This window comes from Ipomoea nil, unplaced genomic scaffold (genome assembly GCF_001879475.1).
Source record: "Ipomoea nil cultivar Tokyo-kokei standard unplaced genomic scaffold, Asagao_1.1 scaffold3069, whole genome shotgun sequence".
NCBI classification, from domain to species: Eukaryota; Viridiplantae; Streptophyta; class Magnoliopsida; order Solanales; family Convolvulaceae; genus Ipomoea; species Ipomoea nil.
The window spans coordinates 8,660,088-8,675,051 of NW_017619497.1; the positions used below are offsets into that span (position 1 = coordinate 8,660,088).

Below are 14,964 nucleotides of genomic sequence, written 5' to 3' on the forward strand. Positions count from 1 at the left end.
TGACTGAAATAGAAAGAAACGAGAAGGCATGACAAAAATGCCAAATTATATCATGCACCGCGCGTTTTTTTTTTTTAAATGAAAATAAACAGTGTTTGTTTTTTACCATTTTGCATCCTTTTGCAAAAAGTAACCTTGTTTTTCAGTGTCATTTTGTACACACTGCAGTTTCAGTTCAACACAACTACAGTTTCATTTCGATATAACTATAGCTTCATTCGATATTTATAGACTCAAATATGTGAAAATGTTATTTAATTTTATTTTATATACACTATAATTTCATTAAAACACAACTACATGATCATTTTGATATAATTACAGCTTCATTGTACAATATACACTCAAATATGTGAAATGTTATTCAGTTTCATTTTATATACACTGCAGTTTCATTTCACTATAACTACAGTATCATTTTGATATAACTGCAGTGTCGGTTTAGATATACTGTAGTGTCAATTGGTGTTTAATACACCAAACAAGCGAACTCCGTTAACTATAACGGCGGACCGTTACTTAAAGAAACGGCACCGTTTTTTACCGCGGTGCACTATGATATAACGGCTGGACAAAAATAGTCATTTGAGAAATGCATATTCCAAATGATTTTTTATTTTTTTTAAATTATACATTTTTAAAAACCATTTCTATTTATGTTATTGCCTTCTCATTTCATCCTATTGCAGTCATTGCCCCTAAATAGTCACATATCCCGTGGCCATGGCTGCATTGTTTCTTGCATGTTTCCTCTTTGGTATAAACACAAAGGAGCTGTGATCTCCATGAACGTCGCAGACAATACTACACCACACGTGCAAGAACGAAAGTTAGGGAGGCGGTGGGCACCGTGTAGGCAATAGGCGCCGTCATTGTTGGCATGTGGAGGTAGCAAAAAGCAGAGAGAGAAAGAGAAAGAGATTCAAATCTCATCAACTCCAACGCACATGAAGCTGTGCTTTACCATATTTTAATACCAAAAACACTGACTCAGAACCAAATTAAAATCGCCCCACCATTTTAGGAAGAGAGAGGAAGGTTCCCTGAATCCATGGTGGATCAAAAGTTGTATATAACATCAGAATTAAAAATTCAAGGGAAATGTTTTCTTGTATAGTGACCGACCCAGTCCCTCATTTCCTGGATCTTTATTTTCCCACACAAAAGATTGAATCTTTTTCCCCATCCCGGTGAGGGGAAGAGGAAAAAGCTGTGAAAAAATGGAGGAGACGTTCAGAGTAGGGAGGTCATTGGAGGGGACTCCCACGTGGTCCGTGGCTTCAGTCATCACAGTGATGGTTTTCGTTTGCTTGTTTGTGGAACGCTCCATTTTCCGGTTTGGAAGGGTGAGTTATGAGCAAACTTCAAGCTTAATCTCAACTCACTTAAGCTTTAATCTTGACTTCATGGTTCTATTTCTATATTCTGCACTTTTTTCTGACTACCCTTGACTGTATATATGGTGTTCTTGGGTTATTTGCATGCAGTGGTTGAAGGAGACTAGGAGGAAGGCTCTTTATGCTTCTTTGGAGAAGATAAAGGAAGGTGAGTTGCTGATTTGATGCATAGAATTTGAAGAATGAAGTTGAGATTTGTTTATAGAACTTGATAGAGATGTGATATTTATTGCCAAAAGGAGATGCCATTTTTTCTTTTAGTGAGTGGGTCTTTAATCCAATGTTGCAGAAGGCCCTAGGCACTAGTCGGCTGCCCGGGGCGCCTAGGAGCCCGAATAATCTGAGTATATTGTCTCTACTTTTCTCACTCAGGGCTAGAAGTTGTTAGACTGGTTTAATCTCTCAAACTAATCAACTGCATAGTTAGATGGTTAGTTAAGTACATGACTGAAGAAATGTAGAAGAAGATTAGACGAGTAGGTCAAAAAAATCACACGACCGAGTTGAACGCCAACTACGTCGAGTTAGGCACCCGACTCGGTCGAGTTAGGCGCTCAACTCGGCCGAATCGGTGCCTAATCAACCAGTTAGTCGGTCAGCCGACTAAAAGCCGCCTAGGGCTGAAATCACCTTAGTGGGCGCCTAGGCCGATTTTTAGGACATTGCTTTAATCTAATTGAAATGGTATTGTGGGGCAGAATTGATGTTGCTAGGGCTTATTTCTTTGTTGCTGGGGCAATGGGCAAGGTGGATTACTCAAATTTGTGTCAGCTCCTCTCTATTCAGCAGCAAATTCTTCATTTGCTCAGAAGAGGATTATGACACCTCCCAAAGTATTCAATTCACAAAGTCCTGGATATTGTCAAATAACACTGATATTCCTTCCAAGGAAACTACCCAATCATCACCACATCCTCAATGTGGAGAGGTGAACTCTACCCCCCGCGCCTTTCGTGTAAACTTTAGAGCTTAGAGCAACTGTTTTGATGCGTTTCCGACATTTACAGGGCCGGGAACCTTTCGTTTCCGCTGAGGGCCTTGAACAGCTTCATCGCTTCCTGTTTGTTCTTGCCATCACTCATGTTCTGTATAGCTGCATTGCAGTGGGCTTGTCTATGAGCAAGGTTCAAATTCACTTTCACTTTTTTTTTTTCTTTTTCTTTTTTGAGTACTACTGACTCTGTTACAATTTAGTATTTGTTCATAAATTCACTTCCAGTTTAGTTCGGTAGTTGGGGTAAATCCACGATTATTATCACTTTTGGTTGTAAATAAATGTAATTGTAGATATACAGTTGGAGGAAATGGGAAAATCAAGTTAGCATTGGGGCTGAGACGAACTTACAAGGTATGCAAATGAAAAAAATATAATGAAGAGCTATGCTTGTTTCGTTTATCGGTTTAATTTGTTGATACACGGTTTTTGTCAGCAGCAAAGGTTAAAGTGATGAGGCGACAATCCACTTTTGCTCTTCATCATGCATCACATCCATGGAGTCGAAGTCGAGTTCTAATCTGGATGGTAATTGTCCATTCTCGAGTCTTCTTCACATATACATGTTTATTAGCTTACTTCCATTTAGTCGTAACAATTAAGATGAACAGAACTGAATCTTTAACTCAATTCAGCATTACAAGAAATACATTTTGCTTTATCTTTTGAATCATAGCACACACTTATATATGTTCTTGAAGTTTACGTTTCTACTCATATTGCAGCTATGCTTTTTAAGGCAATTCAGGAGTTCCATTCATAAGTCAGATTACTTAGCGTTGCGATTGGGCTTTATCACTGTATGTATCTCCCCCGAACTTTGTTATACTCGAAGATAAATAGCGATTCTGAAACATTAGTAGAAAGGGATAAGTGTGATTCTTGGTTATATTTCTGCAGAATCACAAACTTCCATTCTCCTATAATTTCCACAAATATATGGTTCGTAGCATGGAAGATGAATTTTATGAAATCGTGGGGATCAGGTATATGTATCAGTTAAACAAACAAATTTTTTTCCCCGCTTTTTTGAATTGTAGGAAACTCTAACTAGCTTAATCTTTTGCTTTTGCAGCTGGCCACTTTGGGGTTATGCTATCATTTGCATCTTTGTAAACATTCATGGTAAAGAGTTCGTTTTTTGGAATGAAAGTCGACATTTTTTGGTGTTTGAAGCTTCAGATTTCACTGTGATCTATGATGCAGGTCTTAATATCTACTTCTGGCTTTCTTTTATACCTGTCATTGTAAGTCATCCCGCCTGGGACCTCAGCACTTAATATTAGAGATTGCTATAGTTATCGAGATTTTTTTTTCACTGAAACAACTTGTTTCTCTCTGATATAAACTTTCCTCGCGTTCAAGCTTGTCATGGTGGTCGGGACGAAACTCCAACATGTTGTGTCCTCGTTAGCGCTTGAAATTGCAGAGCCAAAAGGTCCACTGATTGGAACTCAAGTTAAGCCACGAGATGGGCTGTTTTGGTTTGGAAAACCAGAAATATTGTTACGCTTAATTCAGTTTATATCCTTCCAGGTAACATAGTATGATAAGTTTTATTCATTTCAAGAACACAAATGAAACTTGAAAGTAGTGTTTTATACATTTCAAGAACACAAATGAAACTTGAAAGTAGTTGTGTTTGTTCAACATCTTTACGTTTTCTTGGTGATTTATGCAGAATGCTTTTGAGATGGCTACGTTTATCTGGTCCCTGGTGAGAATTTCTGTCTCTCCTCTCTATAATTCATCAGTCAAAGCATTGCAATTGGTTTGTCATGTTCTTGTGGAGTTTTTGACTCTTTTGATCCCATGAATTTGGTGGTACAAGACTATAAAAATTGTCACTATAAATGTACGAATCTTTTTTTTTTTTTTGCCCAATGGTCTTTTTGGTGAGAAATGGGGTGAAAATGTGAAATCCCACCGGATTTTATTACCTGATTACATGTGAGTATGTGACCAAGCGTTATTGGCAAAAATCTCACCTACTACGAGAGCATGTCTTGTGAATGGACGTTTTTGCCCTTTGGTCACTCGCAAATCATGTGATAAAATCTGGTGGGATTTCACTGGCATTTCTATCAAAAGTGGGAAAAAAGATTGAAGCCGTACATATATACAAAAAACTTTTATAGTCGTGCACTATAGTGGAACGCCATCAAACTTGTGAGACAAAAAGTGAGAGTAACTATGTTTTGATATAAAATTCAAGAATCACAACATCAAAGTATCCTTAATGGTTCTGGTTTCACATGTGGCAGTGGGGATTCCAGGATCGATCTTGTTTCATGAAAAATCATGCAATGATCTCCATCCGATTGACTTCAGGGTATGTACAACATTCTAAGTAAATTATTAGTTAGACTTGACATATCCAACAATGACACCCTTGTTAATGTTTGGTTGGATTTGGTATTATATTGTGATATTGCCTTCCCCTCCCTCGTCAGGAAAAGTGCAAATTTGGCCCTTCAATTGTGAGCGTTTAGTCGTTTTAGCAGCGGGTTATCATGAGTGAGTAAATGTTTGCAATTATTCTAAAGCGTTGCAATTTTGACCCTTTTGTTAAGAGTTTGAGGAAATGAGAAAGCATGTGTGTTGCCATAATTTCAAGAAGGAAAAAAGTACTTTTCCCCTCCAAACTTTCCCCTCATGAGGTGGCTTTCATTCATTGAGATTGACTATCACACCACTAATTAAAAAATAAATGTAGCTACTAATCAGATGATGCCACCTCAGAAGAAAAGTTTTTAGGGAAATACAGGAGGGATTTGTAGCATTTCTCTTTCAAGAAATCCTATGTGTGAACTTTCTCAGACTAAACAAACTTTCTTCAAACTGGTAGTAGACGGGCCAAAATTGCAATGGTTTGGAATAATTGATGATGCCATTTGCTCATAGTCAAGGGCTAAAATGATTTCGAGTGACAAGAAAAACTCAGTCACTAGAGGGTGTGCTTTGAGTAAACCCCGCATTGTGACCCTAACCGACAAAGGACCACAAGGAAATAAATCAGCCTAGATTGTCCATAGTTGATCGTCTCAAACCAATAACACTAAAATAATTTAAAAGCTAACAATTGAAGGGCCAAAATCACACTTTTCCCTCGCAACAATTTTGGTCGCACTTTCGGATACCAACTTAGCTTGCATAATGCAGGGTTCTTGTTCAACTATGGTGTAGCTACAGCACAGTTCCTCTGAATGTCATCATCTCACAGGTTTGCAACACAATCTAATCACCAATTCACTAAGCCAAAACCAAATGATGTTTTGATCTTACCACAAACCTCTTGTGTACCTTGAACTGCTGCAGATGGGTTCTCGTTGCAGAAAGGCTTTGATAGCTGAAAGTGTCAGGGAATCACTCCACAGCTGGTGCAAGAGAGTTAGACAGAAATCGAAGCGTGGCACCTTGACTACTAGATCTGTATGTTCGCTTGAATCGACATTCGATGAAAGGGACGAGGTAACCACCGTGGCATCTCTTACGTTGTCTCCATGTTCCTCTTCGCGCTCCCTAAACGCTCTGGACGAGGATGGCGACCCAACTGTTCATCCAGACCAACTAGAACATGATTTCCCCTTTAGGGAAGAACATGGTGCAGAAGACAATGTTGATGACACTGAGGAAGGCAGGCCTGAGACCCTTCTTCAATTGTTTCAGAAGACATGAAATGTTTGACATTCTGGGATTGATTCACACTTGTCCCTAACAATATGACTGTAAGTAGTTTGGTCTGTTGTAATAGTTTCACAGTCTGTTCAATTAACCATATTAATAAATGAAAAAATTACATTTTTTTTTATCATTCAGTTGTCCCCATGAATTCATGATACATACTTATTATATGCGTAATATCTTTAACCCTTAAGGCTGTGTTTGGAAATTCGGAAAATGATTTCTCCGAGTTTCCTATGTTTGGCAAAGCTTGAAAAATCCAGTCAACAAAAAACATTTTCCGTTGATTGAGAAAAAAGTCAATTTGGCGGAAAATGACTTCCGCCAAATGACCAACAAAGTTTCTGGCGAAAACTAGTGTTCTGGTTTCCGCCGAAAATCAGAGCTGTGGTTTCCAACGAAAACCAGAGGAGAAATCTTAAAAAAAAAAAAAAAAAAAAACGAAAAGCAGTGAAGAAGGGGAACCAGAGAGAAGTTTTCTCTGGTTTCTTCCAGCGAGGGAAACCAGAGAGAAGTTCTCTCTGGTTTCTTCTGGCGAGGAGAAGTTCTCTAGCTTCTCTCTGGTTTCTTCCGTCTTTTTTTTTTAAAAAAAAAAAAAAAAAAAAACTTTTTAGGAATTAGTATTATTTGATTTAAAAATAATTATTATTATAAATATTTTTTATTTTAACAAAATAATTAATTATATAAAATGTTCAATTATACCATTCTACCTCATTTTCAAAAAAAATGAACCAAACACAAAAAAAATACTTTCTGCTGTGCTCCCAAACCCGAGAAAGGAAAATATTTTTCAGAAAATGACTCATTTTTTAGAAAACATTTTCCAGAAGTCATTTTCCTGCTTTCCAAACAGGCCCTAAGTTATGCACGAAATGACAATTTTAGCCCCTCGGAAACTATTTTCACCACCAATGTCACTTAATAAAGTGGGTGATTTAGTTATTCAAGGACTAAAATTGTCACTTTGCAACTCAAGGGGTAATTTATACCACAGGTATAACTGGAAGACAAAAGTGCAATTTTCCCTTAATAAATATTACAATAAGCCATTCACAGAATCAATCAATATTACAATAACCAAATGGAGCTTCCACCTGCCCCTGCCAGGACAATTTTCAAACTTCCTCCATGGGAGAAGAATACAGCATATATTGCAGATCATATGAAAGCATAACAAAATATGCAAATTCAAAGCACAGAAAAACAGATGGGCGGGGCAGCGCTACCAAAGCATGCTGCTTGACAAAGGAAAAACCAAAGATAATACTCTGTATATAGTGACGGGTAAAAAATATAGACCAACTGCAAGAAGATCTCGAGGACAAATTGTTCATTGCTATAATCATAAGAGATGCTGATCCAAAAAACTTTCTAATTGCATGGGAATCGGTATAGAAAACAAAAAGGAAGTAGCAATTCTGTTAGAGTACAACATTGTGTAGAGCAGGCGAGGCTATTGATATACTACATGCCAAGTGAAGCTGGTATTGTGCTAGCCTCAGATAATAACAGTAATCTCTGCATTCTAAACTACGAAAATTATGTTTTTACATCCTGGGGAAGAGGGAAAATTCTCGGGCCTTCCCCACAATCAAAAGAGGTACATACCACTGACAAAATCTGAACATCCAGCTGAAACATTACCAGTGCCCAATACTTGAATAGATTCTCGAATTTTTCTGACTTGTTGCCAGAATAAGAGCACTGAATCAGACCTCGTAACAAATATTAGTCACATTTGATGTTTCGGTAGATCCTCCTCACGAACAGATTTGAGCCAAGAAAACCAACAGCCCCTAAACACGGGTAAGAAATAAAAGACATCATTGAGGTTAAAACTTCAAAAAGGTTTCCTTTGGGTAAGTTGTCTCAGTTTGATCAGGATTCAGGAATTTCAAAGATCATAAAAAAATGAAACAAAATTCCTCTAATTTTTTGGATATGCAAAATTGGTTATTAACAGAAGTGCAGACAAGGAGGTGCAAACTGTCCAAGAAGATCAAGTCTCATACAGCTAACCTTATCATGTGAATTAAGATTCTACTAAAGTAACAGGTTAAAAGAGTATTATAATTACCGCAAAGGATTCCTAAGCCCAGACAAAACATCAGTGTGTATCCAAAGTAGAAGCTGACTTGGAAGAACCCTGACATCTTAGTCTTCACATAGTAGTAATATATAGAGTACAAGTATACATAGACAGCTGTAGAAGCAGCTGAGAAGAATGAAGTCCACTGCCAATGATAATTCTCAGCATTTAGCAAGAAATATGTTCCCACGATCGTCACACAAACAGTAACAATGATGAGAATCAGGAAAACCAGAAGCATAAATCCATAGACATAGTACACCTGCAGAAACCATGTGGAAGTGAAAAAGAAGAAAATGAAAGATGGTATTTGAGATAGTAGAATAATGTGACTGTTTTTGGAACTGACAGGAAATTTTGTCTCTTGTGTAAAAACCAATAAATTTCTCTGGAAGTTGGAAACTGAGGTCTTTTTCATAAATTTCTGTGCATTCCGTCAGTTGCCTAGACAGTAAATTTCAAGTCCTATCTAAATAATTGGCTTAAAGCCCAAGAACTATGTCCAATCTAACAATCAAAACCAAAAGGAAGCAGGAAGTTGGTATAGTTACCTTGTAATTCCAAAAGGATGTGAAGACAAAGTACATCTCAATAAATATGCTGCCAAATGGAAGCAAGCCGCCCATCATGGAGACTACCGAAGGAGTCAGGTACCACTTCTTTACAGGGATAGGGCGGGGTATAGTCTTGACACGGCATGGATTATTTGGAGCACCACTCCAGTTTCTTCCAATGACAGTACCAAGTAGTGCTAGAGGGAAAGAGATGAATCCCCAGATGACAAAAACCACCACCATTGTGCCAAAAGGAATGGCTGCTAATGACCCATAGAATATGGCAACAGTGTTGAGTGCGAAACCAATCCCAAAGCACAAAAATGGAAAAAGTGATGCTGTGAGAATCATAGACTTGATCCAGTGTTTGCCTGTAACAATGAGATAAATGACATACTTTCTCCAAAGTTTATAGGAACCAATGCAAAAGAATTACGGAGTAATAGATTAGATAAAAGCATAAATAGACATAAGAAGTGCATACCACCATTGCGTGAGTACATTCCACCGCTAACATACCCTGAAATGAATGAGGTAAAAGCGTAACACACTATGAAAGTTGTGACAATTGCTCCTCTCCTGAAATAATCATATAAATAATACATTTAGAAACAAATGTGTGAGAAAAATTGTCTATAAAAAATGAAACTATCCAACAATGCCATGACTTATAGTAAACCAAAAATATGCAGGTGAAAAACATGTGTAATAAAAATCAGAAAATATCCCAAGGATGTCATGAATTAATTAATATAGTAAGCAAAAACATATGCAGGCAAAAAAATATGCAAAATAAAAAATCACAAAATGTCCAAGGATGCCATGATTTATAGTAAGCAAAAATATGCAGCCATGAGGACCCCTATTAAAATACAAAACACATTTTAAAATGAAAGGAGAACAAAGTGGAGTAATTTGATCCTGAAGAAAACATTTGTAGTAATTTAATTAGAAACCACAATGCAAACTAAAGGTTTCAATACGACGTACCCAACATACAACATTCCCACAATGGCAAACAAGATGACAAGGAGAACAAGCAACGCAAGTTGTGCACCGGTACCGACAAGAGCAGAAAGTAATACAAGATTGCAGGGTGTCCGAAAGATATCACCATGAACAAGTTTCCAACCAGACTCTTCACTTACATCTCTTTCCTGAAAGTAAGACACAAATGGTTAAGAAAATAAGCATACAAAAGTTCCAGCATCTATAAATAAAAGATTGATACCAGAGATTCTAGATCATCATCCTCTCGGGCATATTTGGCATAATCATTTCTTAGAGTCCTCATCAATATCATGGATACCAGTCCAGTGAGGAAAATAACCATCATGAAGGAATTGAAAATGGAGAACCAATGGATCTGCAAAATAGATGACACATTAAAATGAAATATTCCATGCCAAGCAAAAATAGAACCTCTACTTATAACTTGCCAACAGAAATAGCAACTTTCATGATATAATTTAAGCATACAAATCAACTACATCTTAATGGAGGTTGTCTGAAATGTTAGATACTGAGAGGCTTGCAAAATAGCAGTGTTAACCTCATTTTCAGACAAGGCAGGACTGAAATTTGGATATGTTTGCACAAAATGTGAAAATACAATGAAAAATGCAATATCCACCTGATGTTCAAAAAATGGGTAATCCAAGTACACATCAAACCGATGAGCAAAATTGATAGTGGTCTCAGTCCATTTCACAGAATATGTCATGTCGAAGGATCTCCCAACTTCTAAAGGTTTTGGGCTCTCTTGACTGAGATTGACATGAATGATCTGCAATTAAAGAAAGCATTTATTAATACACAAACCATATGCAAAATTCAGAAACAGTCAACATGCCACACACCTGATCTTTATTATATTTAACTGTTATACTTTTATGGGTGAAAATAACAGGTTTGTTATCACTATTCCTGTCCAGGTCCCCAACAAAACCTGTGATCAATGTAACGATTAGAAAAGCTAGGTGCCATGACAAGCATCAGAATAATATTTTATAGAGGTGTGCATTGGAAGAGCTTACAGAAATACAGAATACATACCCCATAAAGGCAAATCATCTGAGCTTGGATGCAGCACACATGAATATAAGAGAAGGTGGAATCAGAAATAGGGTTCAAAATAATAAGCAAATCTTCGAAAATATCTTTAAAAGATAAAATCAAACTCAAGCATCTGATCATAAATACAGTTATGAGAACTATACAAGTATAACTTCAAAGGTCTCAGAAGAAAAGAATAGGTACTTTTTGGGTTCAAACAGAAAACTTGCTAGAGGACACTGTCTTCAATCAGTCAACCCAACAAAAGTTTGGGGCCCATAAATGGCATGTTACTTGGTCAAAAGATACACTTCTCATAATTCTCATTTACAAATCTCAGTTAAATTTGCTTATGATTTGTGGAACACTGTGCAACTATGGAGACCAACCACGTCAAAAACAAAATTAAATATGCAACAGTCACCAGAAAAATATTCTTGTTGCCCATGTTTAAGTGTTAAGTTTTTCCCAAGAATTTTTTTTGCCAAATAAGCTACTTCTTTTCAGTAAAACCAGCCAAACCCAATGGGCATACAAGTTAGTCAATGCGCCAAGTCTCCAACTTAAACACAGATGTCACAAAATCAATCTTGTTTCCCTTGTGCCATTCTGCCAATTAAAATGAAATTGGCCCAACATGGTTTTGTATCATATTGTTTGCAATAGAAGTATATCACTCTTTTTTTTTCTTTTCTTTTTTTGTTCGAAAGATGTATAACACTCTAGTTATGAGAATATTCAATGTCAATAACAATGCACATTTTAAATATTTACTTCCTCTATGTATTATAAAATTCAAGAGGTTTGAGTAATTCACAAAGCAAATCTTGTTTACACATGTGACATACAACTAAATTGGAAGAACAGTTTAAATCCCCATAAAATAGAGCTTGTGCATACCCATGAAGAATTCAAACCAATAACTGTTTTCAATAGCATCCTTGAATTTCCTGACCTTCGTCTCATCTAGTTCAAGTTGACAAATATGGCCCTTGTCCACATTTTCTACAAAAACAGAAAGATACATGTTATCATTGAAGTAAATACAATAGCAACTAGAGTACATGTATAAGTAAATGGCATACTTTGAAACTTTATGTTGATCTGGCTATCTATAAGTTCATTTCCACCTAAAACTTCACCAAGGCCACCCCATCTGTGAGGAGCATTTTCAGATGCACGACAAAATGGAAGGCTGTAATAGTTGTAGGTCTCTTGTGGGTTATAGTAAGGTCCAACTTTATTTACCCAAAGGGTAACAGGGTCATCAGGCTTATACTGCATGCAAAATAGAAAAATTGGTGTCAGAAAATGCAATTTCGAGACCAAACGGAAACACAATAAATGATAGACACAAGTCTGCTGTCTGCAATTGCAGTAAAAGTTACGCCCAGGCATAAGTTAGGAATAGTGATAGAAATGTAAAAACAAATGAATAGAATCTGTCCTTCTCTATAAATAAAAAGAATACTCTTTGCATTTATACATCTTGGCACATCTTTTCACTCCCTTCTCACTTGTTCCAACTGATTGGATTCACTTTTAACAATATTTTCAAGAAAAAAAAGGAAAAAATAACAGGGTTAACAAAGTGGCATGACTGTCTACTGTAGTACCAATGTACCATAAAGTATGAAAGAAAGCTGCAGATTGTGGTTGAAACTGAACACAAGTTGAAGATACAATAACTCAAGCTGCAGAATGCATATTGGCCTAATTTAGATAAATAGCATCAATAATTAGCTTTGTGATAACGACTTCACAACAAATTCCTAGAGATATTTTCAAAACAGCTTAATTAGTTCAGCATTTCAACTAACTTCTCAAACTGTGTTTGCAGTGCTTGAAACAGTTCACAATATCAATCATAAAATCATAAGGTCTTTCGTAATCCTATACAAATCCATCAAAAGAAAATGTTTAAGAGCATGGTTAAGCCTGAATGATCTGAAAATAAAGCCATTCAAAAGGGACCATAAGTGTATCTTGAGTCCATAAGCTATGCGATCAAAGGATAGTCTTTGAGAGTCTGAGATTATTGAGATAAACAAGAGTCCAGCTATATCCTCAGCGAGCAAATACTCTCACGGTGAATCAACATAAACAAACACAACCGATCTTACAAAGTCGGAGGCACACCTCCCCCGCCCACTTTCCCCAAAAAATATTGCCTTCAACTGAAAGATCTAGTCAAATACATACAACAAATGGCAGGCATGCTAATGCTGAACTAGGGTTTTTCAGGCCCGTTAGATGAGGAGCTATAAGAGGATCTCACCTTGTGATCGGACTCGGAAGCCAACACTGGCGAGACGACGAGGACGGCGGCGAGGAAAGAGAGTATTCCGACGGCGTGCAACATCACTGTCGCCGTACTTCCGATGGCCTGGATCTAAGTTCGCAAGAGATGTAGATCGCGAAGAGCAGATGAGGTATATATGAGGATGAAGACCCGATTTGCCTTTGCTCGGTGGATCACGACACGATAAAGACTACAGAGATCCGTACTTCCGGCAAAACGAAGTTCATAAATGCTCTGTGCTTTTTTCCAAATATAGAAATGGTAGTCATTTTGTAATTTTACACTTTCTTCTTGCCCCAATTTATATTTTCCCAAATTATGTATATCAATAACATATTAACATGTGGTCCAAATAAAATGAGTTTAATTCTACTTTATAATTTTTTGAAATAAGGGTCAAATAGGCCATCGAGCTGTATATGATAATATAATTAGGTCACTGAATTCAAAAAATTAACAATTGAGTCCCTAAACTAATCAATTCCTAACAATTTTTTCAATTTGAAGGTTTCCAGCATGTCATTATAAAATAGATACAGATCATTCGCATATGAGAAATAAATAACTACCATTATTGGTAAAATGATATTCACGTTGATACTTGTTGATTTTACTATGCTAGTCAAATAAATAAACCTCTTGAATGCATAGTCATCACTCTAATAAATTTTAAAAAATTTACTAAAAAAGTGGAGTCATATTGAACACGTTGAGCTATTAGTAAAAAGTAAAAGGACATCGTAGAAAAATAAATTAGCACGAATTAAAACTCTCCGAACTGAGTATTTATAGAGTATTTGAAATAATATCCAAAATTTATTACATTGTTAAATTTGGTAAAATAAAATTATTATAGCTAATTGTAAAGTGATGTCAAATTAACAATGTTTTAAATTTGGTAAAGTCAAACTATATTTTGAGCATATATAAATCATTATTTTCAAAAGGTTGAACCCCAACCCTAAGGGCCCCCCACTCCGGCCCGACAGAGCATCATGGGAGCGATTGATTTTTTTGTAAAAAATGGTGTCGGAACCCTTGTGATCTGTTATCACATGTCAATAACTTATTTGTAAGTTTCACTGCACTAAAATAAAATGTTAATGAATTACTCCACTTACAACTTTAAAAAGTTTAAGCACCTAATTGACTTTTCAGTAGTTTGTGAGGGACTTTTTGACCATCTTCCCTAAATGTTTTCTACATTTACAGACAAATTAAGAAATTAATAACAAATTATGTAAAAGTGACACATGTACTAAACTACATATATACAATGATTTTTTATTTATTTTTTACTTACTTTCTAAAAATAATCTTATCAACAATTCAACACTTTATGGATTATACAATGAACGTTGGGTTGGGCTCAACAAAAACCATTTTGAATGTTTCGACTCAAAAGCTTTGCAAGTTTCGATCTCTGATTCAAGCCCACGGCTTGGGATAGTTATGCTGTGGGCTCGTGCCCAGCGTGCTTCATGGGCACGGATAACGGTGCAGGCACCGTTATTTTCCTTTTTTTTTTTTTTTTTTTTTTTTTAAATTTAATTTCAGACCGCTTCGTTATAAGAGCATATATTCACAGTTTTGTGTTCATAATTTCATAACTGTACATTCATAATTCCATAACTGTATATTCATAATTCTATAACTGTACATTCATAATTTCGTAACTGTACATTCATAATTCAATAACTGTAAATTCATAATTTTCGAAGCTCTATGTTTATAATTGTAAGTTCATAATGTCAGAGTTCTATGTTCATAATTTCATAACTGTACATTCATAATTCCATAACTGTACATTCATAATTCCATAACTGTACATTCATAATTCCATACTGTATATTCATAATTCCATACCGAACATTCATAATTTTCGA

At 36.2% G+C, this 14,964-nt stretch overlaps 2 protein-coding genes across 3 annotated transcripts; one reads left to right on the forward strand and one right to left on the reverse strand.

The window, feature by feature from the left end:
• The first annotated feature begins 922 nt into the window (after positions 1 to 922).
• Positions 923 to 6,209, forward strand: LOC109164692 (MLO-like protein 4). 2 transcript variants are annotated; one of them, XM_019313230.1, is made up of 15 exons: positions 923 to 1,346; positions 1,488 to 1,545; positions 2,096 to 2,325; positions 2,405 to 2,521; positions 2,685 to 2,745; positions 2,828 to 2,919; positions 3,117 to 3,191; positions 3,292 to 3,377; positions 3,467 to 3,516; positions 3,598 to 3,638; positions 3,757 to 3,927; positions 4,073 to 4,108; positions 4,656 to 4,723; positions 5,554 to 5,614; positions 5,710 to 6,209. In XM_019313230.1, the coding sequence occupies exons 1-15, from the start codon at positions 1,221 to 1,223 to the stop codon at positions 6,067 to 6,069; spliced, it is 1,632 nt and encodes a 543-aa protein (XP_019168775.1). In that variant the 5' UTR covers positions 923 to 1,220; the 3' UTR covers positions 6,070 to 6,209. The 2 variants fall into 2 exon arrangements, with proteins under 2 accessions (XP_019168775.1, XP_019168776.1); XM_019313231.1 differs by having other exon boundaries at positions 2,831 to 2,919.
• Positions 6,210 to 7,433: 1,224 nt separating this feature from the next.
• LOC109165513 (transmembrane 9 superfamily member 1) lies at positions 7,434 to 13,343 on the reverse strand. Its single transcript, XM_019314316.1, has 12 exons — positions 13,055 to 13,343; positions 11,862 to 12,054; positions 11,677 to 11,781; positions 10,777 to 10,794; positions 10,581 to 10,669; positions 10,355 to 10,507; positions 9,953 to 10,087; positions 9,712 to 9,878; positions 9,206 to 9,300; positions 8,719 to 9,092; positions 8,156 to 8,429; positions 7,434 to 7,874 (listed from the first exon to the last, which is right to left on the reverse strand). The coding sequence occupies exons 1-12, from the start codon at positions 13,136 to 13,138 to the stop codon at positions 7,807 to 7,809; spliced, it is 1,755 nt and encodes a 584-aa protein (XP_019169861.1). The 5' UTR covers positions 13,139 to 13,343; the 3' UTR covers positions 7,434 to 7,806.
• Positions 13,344 to 14,964: the final 1,621 nt, after the last annotated feature.